General features: G+C 43.8%; 1 protein-coding gene across 5 annotated transcripts in view; it reads left to right on the top strand.

Annotated features, from left to right (window-relative positions):
* The window catches only part of PIK3AP1 (phosphoinositide-3-kinase adaptor protein 1), a 55,497-nt gene that overhangs the window by 19,970 nt on the left and 15,260 nt on the right, over positions 1 to 20,267 (top strand). For 4 of the 5 annotated variants that reach the window (XM_075025889.1, XM_075025886.1, XM_075025885.1 and 1 more), the window contains 6 exons: positions 11,275 to 11,423; positions 12,286 to 12,430; positions 13,984 to 14,126; positions 15,265 to 15,397; positions 16,142 to 16,338; positions 18,562 to 18,751. In XM_075025889.1, the coding sequence (XP_074881990.1) occupies positions 11,275 to 11,423; positions 12,286 to 12,430; positions 13,984 to 14,126; positions 15,265 to 15,397; positions 16,142 to 16,338; positions 18,562 to 18,751 (957 nt within the window). Of the gene's footprint in view, positions 1 to 7,960; positions 8,043 to 11,274; positions 11,424 to 12,285; positions 12,431 to 13,983; positions 14,127 to 15,264; positions 15,398 to 16,141; positions 16,339 to 18,561; positions 18,752 to 20,267 lie in introns of those variants that run through there. The other variant, XM_075025887.1, reaches the window with a different exon arrangement.

Raw genomic sequence — 20,267 nt, 5'->3', positions numbered from 1 at the left:
ACCGGCGGCAATATCGCACCAACCGAGACTCTCTGATTCCCATCCACAAGTTGATTCGCCAACTGGAGAGCCAAGGAGTGATCAGCAAAACTCGCTCACCCTTTAATAGTCCCATATGGCCAGTGCGGAAGTCTAATGGGGAGTGGAGACTAACAGTTGACTATCGTGGCCTGAATGAAGTTACACCACCGCTGAGTGCTGCCGTTCCAGATATGCTAGAACTTCAATACGAACTGGAGTCAAAGGCAGCCAAGTGGTATGCCACAACTGACATTGCTAATGCGTTTTTCTCAATCCCTCTGGCAGCAGAGTGTCGTCCACAATTTGCCTTTACTTGGAGGGGTGTCCAGTACACTTGGAATCGATTGCCCCAGGGGTGGAAACACAGCCCCACCATTTGCCATGGACTGATCCAGACTGCACTAGAAAAAGGTGAAGCTCCAGAACACCTGCAATACATTGATGACATCATCGTATGGGGCAACACGGCAGAAGAAGTCTTTGAGAAAGGGAAGAAAATAATCCAAATCCTTCTGAATGCCGGTTTTGCCATAAAAGAAAGTAAGGTCAAGGGACCTGCACAGGAAATCCAGTTTCTGGGAATAAAATGGCAAGATGGACGTCGTCAGATCCCAATGGATGTGATTAATAAAATAGCAGCTATGTCTCCCCCGACTAATAAAAAGGACACACAGGCCTTCTTAGGTGTCGTGGGGTTTTGGAGAATGCATATTCCAAATTACAGTTTGATTGTAAGCCCTCTCTATCAAGTGACCCGGAAGAAGAATGATTTTAAATGGGGCCCTGAACAACAACAAGCCTTTGAACAAATTAAACGGGAGATTGTTCATGCCGTAGCCCTTGGGCCAGTCCGGACAGGACAAGATGTTAAAAACGTGCTCTATACTGCAGCTGGGGAGAATGGCCCTACCTGGAGCCTCTGACAGAAAGCACCTGGGGAGACCCGAGGCCGACCCCTGGGGTTTTGGAGTAGAGGATATAGAGGATCCGAGGCTCGCTATACTCCAACTGAGAAAGAGATATTGGCAGCATATGAAGGCGTTCGAGCTGCCTCAGAAGTGGTTGGTACTGAGACACAGCTCCTCTTAGCACCCCGACTGCCAGTGCTGGGCTGGATGTTCAAAGGGAGGGTCTCCTCTACACATCACGCGACTGACGCCACGTGGAGTAAGTGGATCGCATTGATCACACAACGGGCTCGCATAGGAAACCCCAGTCGCCCAGGAATTTTAGAAGTGATCACAGACTGGCCAGAAGGCAAAGATTTCGGAATGTCGCCAGAGGAGGAGGTGGCACGTGCTGAAGAAGCCCCGCTGTATAATAAACTGCCAGAAAATGAGAGGCAATATGCCCTGTTCACTGATGGGTCCTGTCGCATTGTGGGAAAGCATCGAAGGTGGAAAGCTGCTGTATGGAGTCCTACACGACAAGTTGCAGAAACTGCTGAAGGAGAGGGTGAATCGAGTCAGTTTGCAGAGGTGAAAGCCATCCAGCTAGCGTTAGATATTGCTGAAAGAGAAAAGTGGCCAGTGCTCTATCTCTATACTGACTCATGGATGGTGGCAAATGCCCTGTGGGGGTGGTTACAGCAATGGAAGCAGAGCAACTGGCAGCGCAGAGGTAAACCCATTTGGGCTGCTGCACTGTGGCAAGATATTGCGTCCCGGCTAGAGAATCTGGTTGTAAAAGTACGTCATGTAGATGCTCATGTACCCAAGGGTCGGGCCACTGAAGAACATCGAAACAATGAACAGGTGGATCAGGCTGCCAAGATTGAAGTGGCTCAGGTGGACCTGGACTGGCAACATAAGGGTGAGCTATTTATGGCTCGGTGGGCCCATGATACTTCAGGCCATCAGGGAAGAGATGCAACATATAGATGGGCTCGAGACCGAGGGGTGGACCTGACCATGGACACTATCGCACAGGTTATCCATGAATGTGAAACATGTGCTGCAATTAAGCAAGCCAAGCGGTTAAAGCCCCTGTGGTATGGAGGGCGATGGCTGAAATATAAATTTGGGGAAGCCTGGCAGATTGACTATATCACACTCCCACAAACTCGCCAAGGCAAGCGCTATGTGCTTACAATGGTGGAAGCAACCACCGGATGGCTGGAAACATATTCTGTACCCCATGCCACTGCCCGGAACACTATCCTGGGCCTTGAGAAGCAGGTCTTGTGGCGACATGGCACCCCAGAAAGAATTGAGTCAGACAATGGGACTCATTTCCGAAACAACCTCATAGACACCTGGGCCAAAGAGCATGGCATTGAGTGGGTGTATCATATCCCCTATCATGCACCAGCCTCTGGGAAAATTGAGCGATACAATGGACTGTTAAAGACTACATTGAGAGCAATGGGGGGTGGAACCTTCAAACATTGGGATACACATCTAGCAAAAGCCACCTGGTTAGTCAACACCAGAGGATCTGCCAATCGGAGTGGCCCTGCCCAATCAGAATTTTTACATACTGTAGAAGGGGATAAAGTCCCTGTAGTGCACATGAAAAACATGTTAGGGAAAACAGTCTGGGTTATTCCTGCCTCAGGCAAAGGTAAACCCATTCGTGGGATTGCTTTTGCTCAAGGGCCTGGGTGCACTTGGTGGGTGATGCGAAAAGACGGAGAAGTCCGATGTGTGCCTCAAGGGGACTTGATTTTAGGTGAAAATAGCCAGAATTAAACTGTATGATATTAGTTGCTATATAACCCTGCTACTGTATGTTATCATTACTATAATTGTCATATGCTATATCCATAGTACTATAGTAAGAATCACTTGGATCAAGCAAGAAAGAACTGTGATAAAACTGAGCAAAGCGCCGTAGAGGTGGAACCGGAACTGACTCCAGCATGCAACAATCCAACGGTGCACACCATCCTCCTGCTGCATCAAATGTCATCTGCTCCTCACACCGCACAGAAGCCCAATTCTGCTCTACCGACTGAGAGGACTTTGCACCATCCCTCCTGCCCAGACAGACTGGTATGACAGATGGAGCCCAGAGTCGGAAACTAAATGAACTCAACAAACATTTTATGAACATAACCCATGAACTAAAGAACTAATATCTCTGTGTGTATATACTTTTATATATATATATATCATTGGTCGTATGTCTCAAAGAGATGGAAGGGTGGTGATGATTGATCAGAATGTAACTAAAGGTATGGAAACTGAGCATGACGTCAATGGTATAGAATAAGGGGTGGATACTGTCCTGGTTTCAGCTGGGATAGAATTAACTGTCTTCCTAGTAGCTGGTACAGTGCTATGTTTTGAGTTCAGTATGTGAAGAATGCTGATAACACTGATGTTTTCAGTTGTTGCTCAGTAGTGTTTAGACTATAGTCAAGGATTTTTCAGCTTCTCATGCCCAGCCAGGGCACCTGACCCAAACTGGCCAACAGTGTATTCCATACCATGTGACGTCCCATCTAGTTTAGGAACTAGGAAGGGGGGGGCAGGGATTTTGGCCGCTCGGGGACGGGCTGGGTGTCGGTTGGCGGGTGGTGAGCAATTGCCCTGCGCATCATTTGTACATTTCAATCCTTTTATTACTACTGTTGTCATTTTGTTAGTGTTATCATTATCATTATTAGTTTCTTCTTTTCTGTTCTATTAAACCGTTCTTATCTCAACCCAGGAGTTTTACTTCTTTTCCTGATTTTCTCCCCCATCCCACTGGGTGGGGGGGGAGTGAGTGAGCGGCTGCGTGGTGCTTAGTTGCTGGCTGGGGTTAAACCACGACAGAGGGCAGGACTGCCCTTTCAGTAGTAATGTGCCCTTAGATCTACTGAAGCCACTTGTAGAACCACACCTTCAGTCAAACAGGGATCTCCTGGTGGGATGTTTCCAAAACAGCTACCCAGCTCTCTTAGGTGGAATTCCAGCTTTGTGTGCTTTTATGTGGTCAGTCTTTTCTGTCATGCAAGTGTTCTGCATTGTGCTTAAATTGAAGCAAGGAGATACTGCAAGAGGAGAGATAATTAATCAGCAAGTTGGATGTTCATGTTTCTTGCATGTGGTTGCTCAGGAAGACTTGAATCAGTGACAGATGTAATGTGATTCTTGGCACCCATAAAAATCATCAGCCATGCAAACACTATTTCAGTATGTGTTGTCTCATGGCACGGGGGTTGAAGTGAACTATTCCAGACACTCTTTCTTGAGATTTTGGTCATGTACACAGTATCTGTTGTCTGGGTGGCCAGAACCCTGTATCTTCCTCAGAAGCTCTTTCCCACCTCTGTCCTGTTCCCGTGCACCCCAGCTAGTTCTTTAGGTTTGTACACTTAATCCTGTCACAAATTGACCACTAGGCCTGTGAGAAACCTCAGGCTGAGAGCTGAAAGAATTATAATGAGTTGGCTTGCAGTTTCTGAACCATAATAGCCAGGCATGCTTTTAGCTTGAGGCAGGCATAGTGTGGTACATGTTTGCTTGAACCTTGGTGAAAGAACTACAAGCTAAATACACTTCGCATTTGTAGCACAGTGTAGACATGGTCAGATAAACTATGTTGTCTCTGTGTTACAAGGAGGACTCTGCATTTCACCCCTGAGCTGGCAGCTACTGTCTTTGCAGTAGGTATGAGTGAAATGTATAAATGCTCCTCCTCCTCATGAAGTTCAGGGAATGGCAGCCTAGCTTACACCCCCATTGTCAGCTGCTGAAGCAGAGATCCTGGTCCTGCATCTCACTGACGCAGCCAAACACGTGCTCTTTTCCACTGGTTCTGCTGTGTGGGCCATAGCCTCTGGTGAAAATAAAGACAAGAAGGGGAAACAGGAAGGGGAAAGAGGGCTGTGACAGGTGCAGTTGTATTTTAAACTGCTGTAGCTTTCTGTTGTGAACATCTGCCCCCAGATGAATGCACGGATTTTTTTTTTTAATTTTTTTTTTCTTTCAACTCAGCAGACTCACTAAGCCAGGATAGCTCTGGAGTAAGGTGTGTGTGTGTTTGAGCTTTTGTGCATTTGTCTTTTCTGGACAAGTAATGGCGCTTGTAGGGGCAGTGTTGGTACTCATGTGCTTTATTAGGTAGTGGAAGAAGACATTTGTTCTCCAGGACTGTGCAAGGTCATCTGATGAGGTTTGTAAGAGCAGAATTTGGTACAATCTCAGAACAGTATTTTGAGGGGTCTGTATTTGGTGAACATCTGTCTGTTACTGGGGTTGGAGGAAAACCTGTGCTGGATTTACACTGTGTGGTTTCCCTGAGGTCTTGCATGTTGCAGCTGTAAGAGTCAATCTTATCTCAGGTGCATCCAGTTCTTTATGTTAAACATCCTGCTCTCAGCTCAAGGCTGCTAGTGAATGAACAAGGGCTGTAAGTTTGGAAGAGTTTTGCAGAAGTCACAAATTGCAATTTCCTCTTTAATCTGTGATAGGATTACTGAGTGTTGTCTTGTCATCCTGGGGAAATGGCTGAGCTTCTGTGAAACTTCCCAGTGATAGATCTTTGTGGATGGTGCCTTCATGCAACCTGCAGCATTACAGACCAAGAGTGTACCTTCATGAGCTACTGAGGAAGAGGGGGATGGAGACCAGTGATCCCAAGCTGAACTATAAGAGCCGATCCAGTAGTCATCTGCAGTCAAGGTAGAGGAGGCTGAGGAGCATTGCCTGGGCAGATGATGTGTGGTAGGCAGTTTCCTAGTTGTTACCTGTGTGACACTGTATCCATGACAAGACTTTCAATGGTGTGTTAATCCAGTTCCCATTTCCATCCATTGCTAATGCAGGAAGGACTTCCCATCTGGGATTCCTACCTGTGTTTCTGCACATCAGGAAATGTCATGTGAGGTGCGATGGTTGTACGCATCAGTCTGATCGCAGTTGCTTTGCAGTTGACTTTGCCTCCTCAGTCTCGTTTGTCATCTGACATGAATAATGAGTGCCAGGAATAATTAAAAACTGCACCCAGCCCAAGTGGCCAACTGGAAGTTACTGGTGACATTTGTCCCTAAACGGGAATATTCCCACAGAAGGTACCTTTGATCCTGTGGGTTACCTTCTTGTTATCTGCCAATTCCCCATCTGCTTGAGGTTTTTATTTTACCACTCTTTCCTAGTGTCTGGCATTTTTCATATTTTTTCTTCTTGCTTTCTCTTCTGTGTCCTCTCCACTCTTGTGGCTTTTCAGACTTTCCTTGCTTAACCTCACTGTTCTCAGAACTATGTGCTGAGTTTCCTGTTCCTGCAACCCAAGTATGGTATTTATTGGCCACTTTCTCATCTCTGCCTTCCAGTATTTACAGGAGTGACATGGAGTTGCCCTTGGCATTGTAAACAACTTTTGGTGACTCAGCTTTCTCCAAATCCTTTTTGTTTCAAAGATGAATTAAAAAATAACTGGAAGCAGCATTTGGGAACACTGAACCAAGAGAAGTGAACAGATGCATTCACTTCCTTGAAGTGAAGTTCCTTGAAGTTTGGACAAGATGTGCTTTATAGAGGAACTGTGGAGTAATGTGTGTTTTTGAGTATTAAGGAGATGTATTGTCTTAGTGGGTTACAAAGGTAAACACAAATTACATTCTGGTTTCTCACAATTTGCTGAAACACTGGTCCTGTCAACAGGTCTCTTGATAACCCAGTTGTATTCTTCATAAGGATACAGCTTCCTTATGAGATGCACAAGTGTGTGTGCACACACTGGCTCAAGCAAAACTTGGCATAGTAAAATACAGCTTGTTTCTGTGTTGGAGGATGAGAACTAGTTTGTTGTCACTTCCAAATTTACAGGGCAAAATGAAACATGACCACTTTCTTTGTAGAACTGAAAATCTGTTTTCAGGTGCTATGCGTGTAGATGAGGTGCTTGGAGTGAGGCGTTTGGAGAGAAGGGGGAGATGTCCTATACATTATTTGTTCTGTATGGACAGTTTTACAAAGTCTTACATTTTCCTGTGTTTTTTCTTCTCATCTGTGGCTTTTCTGCATGCTTCTCTCCACTCTGTTGAAAGGGAAAATGTTGCTACAGTATAACCCAGTTTTGAGGGGTTATTGCAGGAGGTTTCCCTGCTGAGTGTGTATGTCCTTGGTAAAGCAGGGGCTCTGAGGTTAGCATGATGAAAGGTAACTTCCCTTGCTTTCCCTAACTACTTTGTCAGCCTGCTTCTCACAAATGCAGCTGGAGTTGCTGTGGGAGACTTAATGTCCTTGTTCACACTTGGAAAAGGAGGCTGGCTGGTTGCAAGCTTCAGGTGATAGCAGGAGCTCTCTTTGAGGGCCCTCCCTCTTGCTCTGGGTGTATTGAGATGAAAGTCTGAGGCCTTGTGAAAGCTAGTTGTCTCACCTGGTGAGCTGGTCGATGGATGGAGTGGGAAGTGTTCACAGATGCCAGTGAGGGGGTAGTCCGCACATGCAGAACCTATAGAGACAAGCTGTTGTCCAGTTGTGCCATTTGCATTAATATCTGGGTGGCAGAGTGGTCTGGACAGGCTGCTGACTCCTTCTGAGCATTCACGTGTTCTGTGGTGTAAGGGCTGACTTCTCAGAAACCACAGATGTCAGCTCCATGCCGATAGCCTGCCAGCTTAGCCAGGAGGAAATGTATGACGGAGCAAGCTGCGTGCGCTGTACAGCAACACGTCAAAATAACTGGCTGCTTCATATTAGTTTTAAAGCTACTAAATGGCTCGTGAAGCACATGGCCATGCCTACATTTTCCCTGGGCTTTCCCAGGGGGTGAGTTTCTGTAGGGCAGCTGTGCGGGGAGCCTGGCAGGGCAGGCAAGATGTGGCCGGCACAGGGCTGCTGTCTGCAGCGCTGCTACTGACACTTCCTGGAGGGGGACACGTTCTTCAAGGGGAAATGTGGTTGGGTTTCTTGGACCACATCTCCTCCCCTTGCTGCTATTCTCACAAGTATTTCACAGACTTGAGTGTGGCCTGAGGTAGCCTCTGTTTAAAGGGGAACAGAAAGGCCCTCCAGTCAAGGCAGAGCTGTTTATAAAACCACGAGCTGTTGACCTACAGCAGCTGCTCATGGAGAAGCTCAATTCAGGTATTCACTTAACTTTCTAATGAGTCTGTTGATCTCCTCAGTGATGGCCTCTCTAACCTGGGTATCATTACAATGATATAACTGCTGAATCTGTATATGCAAATGGGTTGTCATTACTCAAGTATCTTAGTGAGTGGGAAGCCCGATCTAACAACATGTCCCTTTAGAGCATGGATGTTATTGAATGTAATGGGATGGTTTCCTCTTCCAGTGCTTGCTTGCATGTTCACAAGTCAGTAGGACATGACTGGAACTTGCAAGATGGTCATAGCATCACTTCACTGCTTATGTGGGAAGTTGGTAATTTGCAATTTCAGAATTTTCTGAATGAACAAAACAGATGAATGATTCATACCTGAGACTCCGAGTGCCTGTTCCGTCAGCTGTTAATCCAATTACTGATTAACATTGCTTGCTTTTTCCCATATTACCCAACAGCTCTGTTCTTACATATGACCTCCGGGCAGTCAACTCTGTTGCAAGAATGTGGAAGTGCAAGACAGGATCAGGCAATGCCAGAATTTCTTAAAAGCTCAAGTTATTCTTTATCTGCTAATTTGTTTCTATTATCAAATAACATCAGTAAAGCAGAGGGACTGGGGGGCTTGTTCTCTCCTTGCTTCCCTCTTATCCTTGCTTACTGTAGATGTTGTAGCTGAGATCCACAGCTTTAGGTTTCATTTTCCTCTGAAATGGACCATATTTTGGGCAAGTGAGGTACAAATTACCACACTAATGGTTCCATATTGGGGTGGGAATGATGCCCTTAGTATCAGGATGCTGGCAAGTGTCAACTTGTGCATATGTTGCAGGAACATTAAAGCTTTGCTGTAATTTGGTCACCACTGGATCTCTCTTATCTGCGGTGAGCTTAGTCTTTCTGATTTAATCATACTGGAAATAACCAGCAGAGATTACAGAGACACTATTCTATTAACAGTTGCCTCTTCTTCTCCTCCCTGAAAGACATGGTGTCTTGCTCTGTATATGCCAAGCACCTGATGTGATAGCTATCATGTAAGGCAATGATGTGGGACCAGTGCTTTATTTTCTGCTGGGCAGCTGGGCAGTCTGGCATTCCCAGGTGGGAGTAGTCCACCTTTCCCTACAAGAAGGGTTCCCTAAACTGCGGTCTGGCTCTTGCAGCTAGTGACTTTGGACAGTATCAATTAAAATATTGAATAAAGGAATTTAAAACCTCAGTCCATTTTCTGTAACACTTGGTACGACTGTCTGAAAATCCAAAAGACCACCGTCAGTATGTAGCCTTGTGTCAAAATAGTTTCTTAGTCAAATCTGCAGATCTGTGTTGGTGCAGTATTAAAATCTATTTGCTAAATTACATGTACTGTTCTAGGTTTGTTTAAGAAATGTCAGTGGTGGTGGTGATGCCTTACTTGAACTTTAGAGCTGCAGATTTTTGGCTCTACTCTTTCTACAGCAAACATTAAAGCAGCAATCTACTTGTACTCGTGAGTAGGCTTGCTTGCCACGTGGAGTGATTTGCATACTTAAAGTTAAGTGTAAGTGTACCACTGTTTGTGACAAAAATTTCGGCTGAATGATTCGGTAAAATTTTGTGGCTTAAAACCTGTCTCCTGAAAACAAAGTTGCATTCATATAATTCATAAAACTCAATTTAAATATATAGTAAATATGGGGGAGGGGGGGGAAGGTGTGCATGACAGAATTTCAAATGTCCTAAGTTTAAGTCTTTGATAATAATAATGATGATGATGATGATGATGAAGTCTAGATTTAAATACCTGACTGACTTCTAGCTACACTGTTTGAAACTAGCAGGACATGAACTCCTAATAGAAGCCTGCCTTAATAACTTTGGCTCTCTTGATTTGTGGAAACTTGATGTACCCAGAGGTGGAGGATTCTGAGTAAAACCTGGGCTGTTGGCAGCTTCACTGTATGGATGCCACAGGTTAGACAGTGCAATTGGTCACTTAGGTCTTTCTCATCAGGACTGAGCATTTTAAATAGAACGTTTCTTACTCATATAAAAACTCTGCTGGTCCAAATCTGAGATTTTTATTTAGTAAATAATTCGTACTGCTCTTTACAGTTGTGTTTTAAGGTAAGTAGGAAATAATAAGTAACTTCCAAAATGTTATCTTAAATCCTTGACTGCTCCACAGTTTTCCAAGGTTTGGAAAATTTTGGCCATGGGAGATAGAGTTTTAAGAATTCATGCTAGTCTTCTGACAAGGAGAAGTCAGTGTCTTTCACCCCATGTTTTGGGGGACGGGAAAAAAGGTGTGAATCATGAATCAAGAGGTAGAAACTAGCTAAGAAAGCACTCTCTACTAAGTAGATACAAAATCATCTGTTGTTTCCTTTCTCTAGTTGAGGAAAGTTTTTCCTGGCAGCGGTAGGAGACCTGTAATCTATTTTAATTCTTGCTAGGTTTTTTTTGCAGCCAGTGGTATAAATTCAGTTTGTTTGCTCTTCCATCAATATCCATGCTATTACTGGGGAACAGGAATGAGAACATTGTTTTGTACACACAGATTGTAGGGTTACATGGGTTTACTTCTACTCTTGGGTCTGCTTGGGTAGAATACTGTTATTCTTCAATGCAAAGGCTCTGGTACATTTCAGTTTCAGTCTTGTATAGATACAGGAGCTTACAGTTTGTGCTGGAGGAATGGGATCCCTTCAGATTACTGCCTCATGTTGTGTTTTGTCAACACAATAATGAACTTGGGAGTTGGGGTGAGCAACATAAGCAGGATCCAGAAAACTAAAGATACTACTGAAATGAAGGAAAAGTTGTTTTTCTTCATTTACTTTAGGAGAGGAAGACTAAAGGCTGCTGCCCATCCTACGATGAACTTGGAGTGCAGCTGGAGTCAGATGAGTCCAGTTGCCGATCATTCTTATGTTAGACATTGACATACTAATTTTCCTATCTAACATGAGAAGGGACTATCCATCTCAGCAGAGTGGCATTGTTGTTTGTTTTGTAAGCATGTTCAGTGCTACTCCAGCACTTTTGTGTCTTTGTGAATGTTTCCCAGCAATCCTCTTAAGGGGAAAAAAGAGGAAGCTCTGTAGTTTCCCTTTCTTCAGCTATATCCCCTTTTCTCAGCATTACTTTGAGAAGAGCAGCAAGTTCCACCCCACCACCTGCCTTGCTGTTTCTCAGGATGGATGTTGTACAATGTGCATTTTCAGCAAAGGGGAGTGATGTAACAGAACTCTGTATGCTTTATTTTAGACTCAGGCTGTGACTCTGTGACTGATACAGAAACAGAAGACGAGAAGAACCCAGTTTACTCCCACAGACTTGCCATGAGTGAAGAACATGGATCATCCAAGAGCACTGGGGACCATCCGGTGGTGCAGCCTGACCGCATACGGTGTGGGGTACTGTATGGCCACTCCTTGGGCTACGTTCTTACTGTGGGCTGTTGCAACCCATTATGCTGCTCTGTAATGGACAGCTTTACAGGCCTGGGAGTTAGTCCCTAATTCCTTTTCTGTCACCTTCCCTGTCAGCTCCTTGTACTCAGTGTCTATGTTTCATGAGTTCAGTTCCATAGGCCCAGAAGTAGCTTGGTAACATGCAGTGCCCAGTGTTGTCTAGGCTGCAATGTCACTTATTGACAGATAGTCTCATTAACATAGCTGCTTGTCTTGTGTGCTGTAAGGCACGTTCACACTCCTGACTTCCCATCTTCCATTCTGGTAAGATTTAGGGGTGGCAAGTGGAGTAAGGTGATTGTAATGAACCAATTAACTCCACAGCCTGGATGCAGTCTAATATGACAATTCTGGTGCATGTCCTGCAAGTGACTCCAAAGAGCTTGGATCATGGCTTCCTGTCTGAAAAACAGCATTTCTTAGTGTAGCATTCCCTCAGATGGGAAAAGTCTAAGTTTCGTCCTTTGTTTCTGTTCAGAACAGGGCTGTGCTGCTTGAGGGAAGAGACTGATAGAGTTGAAACTAAATAATTTTATAAATCTAGCTTATTCAGTTTGTCAATGTAGCTGATAAATCTGGAGTTTTGTCAGCTTAATGCATGTATCTATGCTGGTGCAAGCTGTAACAAAGCCATATGCCCAGTTACTCTGACTGGAAGATGCTCCTGAAAACCATTCAGAACCGTGAAAATGACAGATGATAATTTATGTTAGCGGCAATGACAACAAAATCCCTAGAAAAGGGACTTAACAAAGTAAGTGTTCTTATGTTGTGAACCTGCATGTTGTAATGCCTTTTCTCTTAGGTGCAGACAACAGTTTATATTATCATGAAATGTAAACTAGATGGCAAAGTGAAAACTGAAGTTGAATTCTCTCCAGAGAATGCATCATCTGTGCGTGTGCCAGCTGAGGTGGAGAACGAGTACGCAATCTCTGTGGAGGCTCCAAGTAAGCTGGGCTGAGATTTTCCTCCTCTCCTCCCTCCACTGCTTCCTTTCTATCTCAATCTGCCTGTCCTGAAAAGTGCCAGAGGGATAAAGGTAAAGGTTGCAACACAAGAAAACTTGAGGCCAGGGAATCTTGAACTTGCATTCTCATCTATGATAGTTTTGTGATGAGGAACTGAGACTGCTGCTTGGGGGCTCTGTTTTCCCCTCAGCTGAGGCAGGGTTGCAGTGTGAAAACACCTTACTGGGAGTTCTGAGAGTAGATTGCAGCTTGTAAAGCACTTTGAACTTAACTGTGTGTTATAACCACCACAACATTAGCATTGGCAGGGCACCGAGAGAAGGTAAGTGCCAGTAAACAATTGCATGACTATAACAACATGTGCTTAATGTGTGATGATCTCTCTGTGATCAGAGTTGAAACTATTTATCCTGGCTTGCCTTTTAATTTAGGTATGTTCTGTCACTCTAGGTATTTACATTTACAAAACCGTAGGTTGTCTAAACTTTAGGTTCACTAAACTTTAGGGGCAAGGTTTTGGTGCCTTACAGATTGATAGTAGTTTCCCAGTATGATGTTATTTTATCTACTTTGGTCTGTCGTCTTGAAAAGTCATTGTGCCAGCTCTGAAAATAGAGACTAATAGTCATTATAGCAACTTCTGTAAAGTCAGTGAGGTGGATTGATTTAAAGAAGGTGACTTCAGCCACATAAAAATGTTCAACTTAATCTGTCTTAAATCAAGACTTATAATTTAAACATGGACCTGGAAACTAACTTGCACTTTGAATTATAAGTGTGACCTTCATGTTGATAGAGTATACAACTATGTAAACTCTGCAGTTTCTAGCAGTAAGAGAAATATATTTTTAATTCCTTTCGCATGTGACTGAACTATTTCATCATTTCCTGAGTTGTTAACAGCCAAGCAGGGAAAGATTAATTTCAGTAGGATTCAAAATATTTGTGTTTCAAAAAGAAAGTTCAGACCTATGAATATACACTGGACAAAACATCAAGAAGCTCCCAAGGTGCAGGTAGGAGGTAAATCCTGTGCATGGGTAAAGTTGTAAAGCTGGAATTCTTTTAAGTTGATTTCATTCAGAGACTAGTGAGGCTGACAGGGGTTGCAAAATCCCTAGTGACTTTTCTGGTTTCTCTCCCCTTCTTCCCCAGCTCTCATATTTTATGGCATGGTTTAGAGACTGCTCCAGAGAAAGCCGGGGGTGGAGAGACATGAGGTGTTCTAGTTTGAGGTAGTGTACTGTTAATATTGGTGGTCCAGACAACTGTTAGCAGAGGACCTAGCAGGTCACAGGTGATGTACATTGACATATCTATGAAGATGGTAGTTCCAGAGTACTTTCCTACCTAGTGTTCAGACCAGCATCATCTCCTTTTTTTCATGACTCTTCATGAATTCAGTACAAATAGAAACTGTTTTGGTATGCCACTGGCAGTATCTCCAAACTCCTCCTATCCTCAGGGTATTTGATGCAGACTCATTCCCATTGTTTGTTCTTAACAGTGATTTCTTCTCTTTCTTTTCAAAGATTTAACCTCTGGGACAGTGACTCTACAGATATATTCAGGGGACTTGATAGTGGGAGAAACAAGCATCACCTATCATACCGACATGGAGGAAATTAGCAGTCTGTTGGCTAATGCAGCCAACCCCGTACAGTTCATGTGCCAGGTAATGACTCTAGCAAATAGCTGCTTTGGAAACCAGTTCTTTCAGAGGCTAGACAAGCGGACATAAGCAAAAATGCTTGCCATGAAGTAGCTCTTCTGAAGTGAAGAAATGCAAGGTCATGTAGGGATTTTCACATAACCTTAACATCCCCTTTTAGCAAAAGCATGGGTGATCTTTCTGGAGCAAATAGCTGGCTAAGGTGACTCAGGCCATCCAGCTAAAAAAAAAAATGCAGTCAATCAACATTCACATTTAGACCTCAATGACTTAAAAAGATTGGGATGACAGAACTTGATATAACAAAGTACCATAAAGAAATAAATTGTTTGGAAATTTGTACCTGAGGCTTCTTGGAAAACATGTGAAAAGGTAGCAGAGATTCATACTAGCTGAATGGAGTAACATAAAATGATTTGTTTATTCTTAGCACTTATTTCTTTAAAGCCACTCCTCAGTTCTCATATCATATTTTGCACAGCTGTGGTACCTGAACCCTGTCAGAGGGGTAAAGTGTGCACAAGCAAGTTCTCCAGATGTGTTGTCTTTGCTGCCTGCCTGTATGTCCCTGATCAGCCGTGTAGTGGAAGCGTACAGAGTAGTGTTAGTCACCAGCAAACCTGAGTCAGGGGAGACTGTCTTTCCCTTTCTTTTTAGTTCCAAGTTATGGAGCAGTTGGTACTGGGCTGTGCCTCTACTTGGGGAATAGGCATGCTTCCCAGTCTTTGGCTAAGAACCAGTCCAAAAGCCAAACCCAGAGTGTACACCAGAGCAGTTCAAAATAGACTAGTTTGTACTTAGAGCAGGAGTGACACTTCATTGGAACAGTTTCAGAGTAAGATTTTTACCTGTCAAGGAAGTAGACAGTAACAGTTTTCTGTGCTTCTAGTTGCATGAGTGAGTTTTCTCATGGTACTCTGTCTTTTTGTGGAGTGTATGGTTCTCCTCTGCTCCAATTAATGATACTCTGTTTCTGGACCAGGAAGCTATTCATGTTCTTTGCTTGACCTGAACATTGCTACTTTCAGTGTTTATGCCTACTGTTTTCTGATATGTGCTAAATAAAGAAACACCTTATAAATCTCACCTTAACTGAATCTCCAGACTCCCTCAAACAAAATCACTTTCCATTTATCTCTAGGCTTTTAAAATTGTTCCATATAGCATAGAAGCACTGGACAAACTGTTGACTGAGTCACTCAAGAAGAATATTCCTGCCAGTGGCTTACACCTGTTTGGAATCAACCAGCTGGAAGAAGAAGATATGACAACAAGTAAGTTGAAATATTTTTGTTTTCTTTTTAAACTTCATCTGTATCAGTCGTTTTACCTTGGAGTGCCTTAACACTGCAGTGTGTGGTACCTGCATAGGCTGTCTCAAAAATCTTGGATCTCATCCAGGAGGCTAAATTTCTGATCATGCGTGTAGAGAGGGGATTGCCATTTGGGTCGGGTGACCCTTTTTTTATTACACGCATCAGTCTCACTTCCTTGCACTGCGACAGATGCAGCTATGTACACAGCTTCAAACACAACCAAAGTGAAAAAATGATGCTCCCCCAAAAGTCTCCCATGTTTTCTCCCTTGTTCTTCTCCCAGTCCCATGTGGCATTTTTCCCCAGCTCAGTCCTTTTCCCCCAACCCCATGACTCTGCTCTAAGGTGCACAGTGGGCACCCAGCAGTTGGATTGGTGTGGCACCATGAATGGTTGCCTTACAGCAACTGGGTCCTACTGGAATGATGATCTAAGAGGTCCTTGCAAACCTGTGATCCTACGCACATTAAGCTATTACAATGCCAGATTCCCCACTAAACGTCATAGGACTTAAGCCTGGAGATCAGCTAGATAAGTCAGTTAATTGTGCAGAGTTAGCTCCATTCTGAAACTGTATCTATGCTTTTCAGGGCTTTCATACCTGCTTTGGTCTATGTGTTTACTAGGAATTTTGTTTCTCACCTACTGGCTTTGTTGCTGCTAGAGAGAAACTTAGATTCTAACAGGCTCCTGTCCTTACAGATCAGAGGGATGAGGAGCTGCCAACACTGCTTCACTTTTCTGCAAGATACGGGCTGAAGAACCTCACCGCCTTGCTGCTTACATGCCCTGGAGCACTGCAGGCCTACAGTGTAGCCAACAAATATGGCCACTATCCAAACACCATAGCAGAAAAGCATGGCTTTAAGGACCTCCGCCAATTCATTGATGAATATGTGGTAAGAGGAAGCAGCAGTCCTTCTGCATTTTCCCACAGCAAGTGTGGGCAGTGGCACCAATCTTGACACTTAGTGTTGTGGGAGCAGGAGTGATGGGGTAATAAAGGGTGCAATGTGGTATGGTAGGGTGTAGAAGATGGACATTCAGCCACCCTGAAAGCTTCCAGGCTGGAGGGTTGGGTGCATCTCTGGAGCTGGGGAAGTTCTTGGGGCTTTTCCACAGAGCAAATAAGATGGAATCAGAGACTGCCATGCTGGGTTTCCTTATCATCCATCCATCCAATGAAGTTTGTGCATGGATGTGGTTGCTGTACTCTTCTAACCTCTGATCTTGGGAAAACTATAGCCCCTTCATCCCACTTACTTTGGGGAGTAATTATGGGAACAGAATATGTTTGGGAAGGTACAATCTGAGGTGCTCTCTGATTAGTCATAGTACAGTCTGGATTGCTTATTAGCTCATTCACAGCTGATCTGTGTAGTCTGCCAGCTCCACTTTAAATCCATTCCTTCCTGTGTTAGAATAGCTGTCCGTTCCCTACTTGTTCATTCTGGGAGCTCAATTCACATTTCAGTTCTCTTTGAGCTAACCCCATCCCCAGAAAACAGTACTCTGCCCTTTCCAGATTATGACATGGACCTGTCTCCACCTGCACCAGGCAATTGTTTCTGTGGTGTCCTTAGGATAAACCCCATGCACACCTTTCTTTTCCATTTGAGTTGTTTTCAGCTTGTATGCTTCAAAATAACAAGTAGCTCCTTGACTCAGATCATGTGAATTCTTGAACAGATTTTATTTCCCTTGACTTTTAGTTGAAAAGTTGTGTGTAATTGTCCCTAACAGTTGTCTGAATGGTGGGTGATAGATCTGCCAGCCTTAGTGTGGTTCTGCAAACCAATTACAGTAGTGTTTAAGCCCTATTTTGGAGGCATGGGTCCTTCTTAGACTTGGGATTTGCTTCTTCACATAAGCATAAATTTAGGGTTATATATATACTAGAGCTAAATAAAAGTCATTCCCTGTTCTGACATCAGGAGGGCTGCAGAAACTGTAAATTGTGTGATTAAAATCTTTGCACTGGAGTAAGTGAGAGATGCTTAGGAAGTCCTTCCAACCTCTTACTGCAGTACTGTGCTCCTCCCATGTCCTCCTTTCCACCAGCACAGTGATAGAACTGTGTTAAGAGTAGGTCCAGCTTACTGACCATGAAGCTATCTGTGCAGCTTAGTACCAGAGCAAACAAATGATCTGATATCTAGTATGGATATCTGAAAACCCAGTAAACCCCTTTACTCACCTTATTTTCTCTCTGGCAAAAGTCCCTCCACACCTTTCTAAAGCATCGCATGAGCTACCTGCCTGATCCATCTTGACTGTGGAGGGAAGCATGTGTAGACAGTTTTGACACATGCCCTGTGGATTGAAGGCCCGTGAGGTGGTGGTTGTAGGTGGAAGAATATCTTGTAGTACTGCAACTATGGCTGTGCTTGTGACATAGTTGGAACTTGGAGAGGAGGCTGGGATGAAGCTTTGAATTTTGCTCCCTTGAGTGGTTTGGTGGTTTGGTGCACTGCCCTCCCTTCCCAGTCCCCCCACCCCATGTTGCAAATATGTGAGAAAGGGTTCTGCTGTCCTGTGAATCGAAAGTTGCCTGTATTACATGAACAGCTGCCTGCTGTGACATTTCCTGTTAGTCTCACAGAAAAGGATCTGTGTACTCCCACTCTGGGTGTTATTTGCTGCTGCTAAGGCCAAGAAACTGAAACTGAATCTACACCAAAGCTAAAACTTTGCTTTCTTATAAGTGCTCCACATGTGGCAAGCTTTCCCCTTTATGGTCAGCTACGCTTACCCCAAAACAGTATTTGACGAGCATTTGTATTTTTAGACTGAGCTTTACTTATGTTCGAGGAGTTTGCAGAGATCAGGTAGGACGTGAAATTGAGGGAGTGAGCTGTAATGGCTATTCAGAATGTGTCAGCACCAACTTTTCACATTCGTTACCTGTTCAACATAGATCTTGAAGGCTGGGCCCAGACAGCTGTAGTGGGGATTTAATTCCTTTGAGAAGCCTTAGTCTTTGGGAATAGGCTGCTTTTAGAAGGTTTTTTCCATCAGCAATGGGAGAGTGAAATATATTTTGCTTGCTTTGATTCTCCAGATTCTTTATTTAAATGAGACTTGAACATATGGGTTTTTTTCTTGCCCTCCTTCCTCTCCAGGAAACTGCAGATATGCTGAAGAGTCACATTAAGGAAGAGCTGATGCAAGGCGAGGAGGATGAGTCTGTTTATGAGTCCATGGCTCATCTGTCCACTGATCTGTTAATGAAATGTTCCTTGAATCCTGGCTCCGATGAAGAGCTTTATGAATCCATGGCTGGATTTGTCCCTGGTGCCCCAGAAGATCTCTGTATGTATATTCATAGAATCACAGAATTGTAGGGTGGTTTGCATTGGAAGGGACCTGTAAAGGTCATCTAGTCCAACCCCATGAGTGAGCGGAGACATCTTCAACTAGATCAGGTTGCTCAGACCCTCTGTCCAAGAGGCCTAAGCTGATCCATTTCTCTTATACATAGTAGCACCTCAGTTGAGTTTCAGAGTTCAGGGCTGGTTATAGCTTTTCTGCTCTCGCCACAAGGAGACCATGCTCTGGTTCTGATGTTGGCTGGCTGATAAAATTGCTCTAAACCTTTCTTTGATTGCCAGTGTACAAGAGCAGTTTCCTCGGTGCTTTGAGGACTCACTAAACCCTGAGCAAGTGAATTAGCATTTGGAAGAGACCAAGTTTTCTACCATGTCCTACTTCTCCCTCCTGAGATCCAGGGAGGTAGGGACACTCTGACTTACAGACACTGTGGGAAAAGAACACTATGCAAGATGTGATTTTACTGATGACTGGGAAACTGAAAAACAAGAGCTGAGCTTCTACCTCAACAGCTTGAGAACAAAAGAAAGTGAACATCTAGAAATACGTGTACTGAAAATATTATAATTGAAAAATCATTATTCTAATCCACTTAGTTTATTGCTAAAAATATAGAGCTAATTCTGATAAATATGCAGATGTTTAACTTTTTCACCATTCCATTAATATTCAGTGAGTCTGATTGCAAATACCAAGTTAAGCACCTATGTTAAGCAGTTGTAAATTTGGTATTCCTACTTATCTGCCTATTTCGTCTGGCTTCATCCCACTGATATATTTTATGATTCCCATGATGAGCAGAGAATTCAGCTTACTATAGTTTAAGTACCTGCATAAGGACTTCCAGTGTTCCTGCAGTTTTAAGTGTGCTGCCTCAGGGGAAAAGCTTTCTTACTGAAACACTTTAGCTTACGGACTTTATCTGCCCTGGGCTGATTTTCTCCTCTTTTAAATTAAACGAAGTTATAGAAAACACGTTTGTGTTGATTAAGGATTCCAGAAGATTTGGTCAGTTCTCTGCCTGAAATCATAAACTCTTCTCTGCAATGTTTTGTTTGGCTGCTGCAGGGATAGTTTTGCTACCAAAACCAGGATTGTTCTGCCTTCAGGTGGAGATAAGCAATAAGGCTGGTTGGATTCCTAAGGAACAAAGCTGCTGTTGTTCGCAATAATGGGGGTGAGAGTTTCTAGATGTTTGGAAGCTCTGCCTGCAATCAGTGCACCTCTGAATGGGGTTGATTGGCAAAGTCTGCGGAGGGGCAAAACCCATGCTTAAAATAACAAAGCCCAGCTTGCTTTCTTCCACCCCTGAAATGTCCAGATCTCCTAGAAGCTATGCAGGGGATATTCCTTTCTTTTGTGCATGCAAATCAAGCTCCCCGTAATTTACAACTTTTGAACTGGACTCTGAAAAGCCTTTCTGAAAATATTCTCATTTGTTCAGATTTAGGTGAGAATTGCTTCCTGTCAAGAAAACTCTTCAGCCCTGCAGAGTGTT

This window comes from Buteo buteo, chromosome 4 (assembly GCF_964188355.1).
Source record: "Buteo buteo chromosome 4, bButBut1.hap1.1, whole genome shotgun sequence".
In the NCBI taxonomy this organism is placed as follows: domain Eukaryota; kingdom Metazoa; phylum Chordata; class Aves; order Accipitriformes; family Accipitridae; genus Buteo; species Buteo buteo.
Note: the sequence above shows the minus strand (reverse complement) of the source record. Positions and strands in the feature narration are given on the sequence as shown.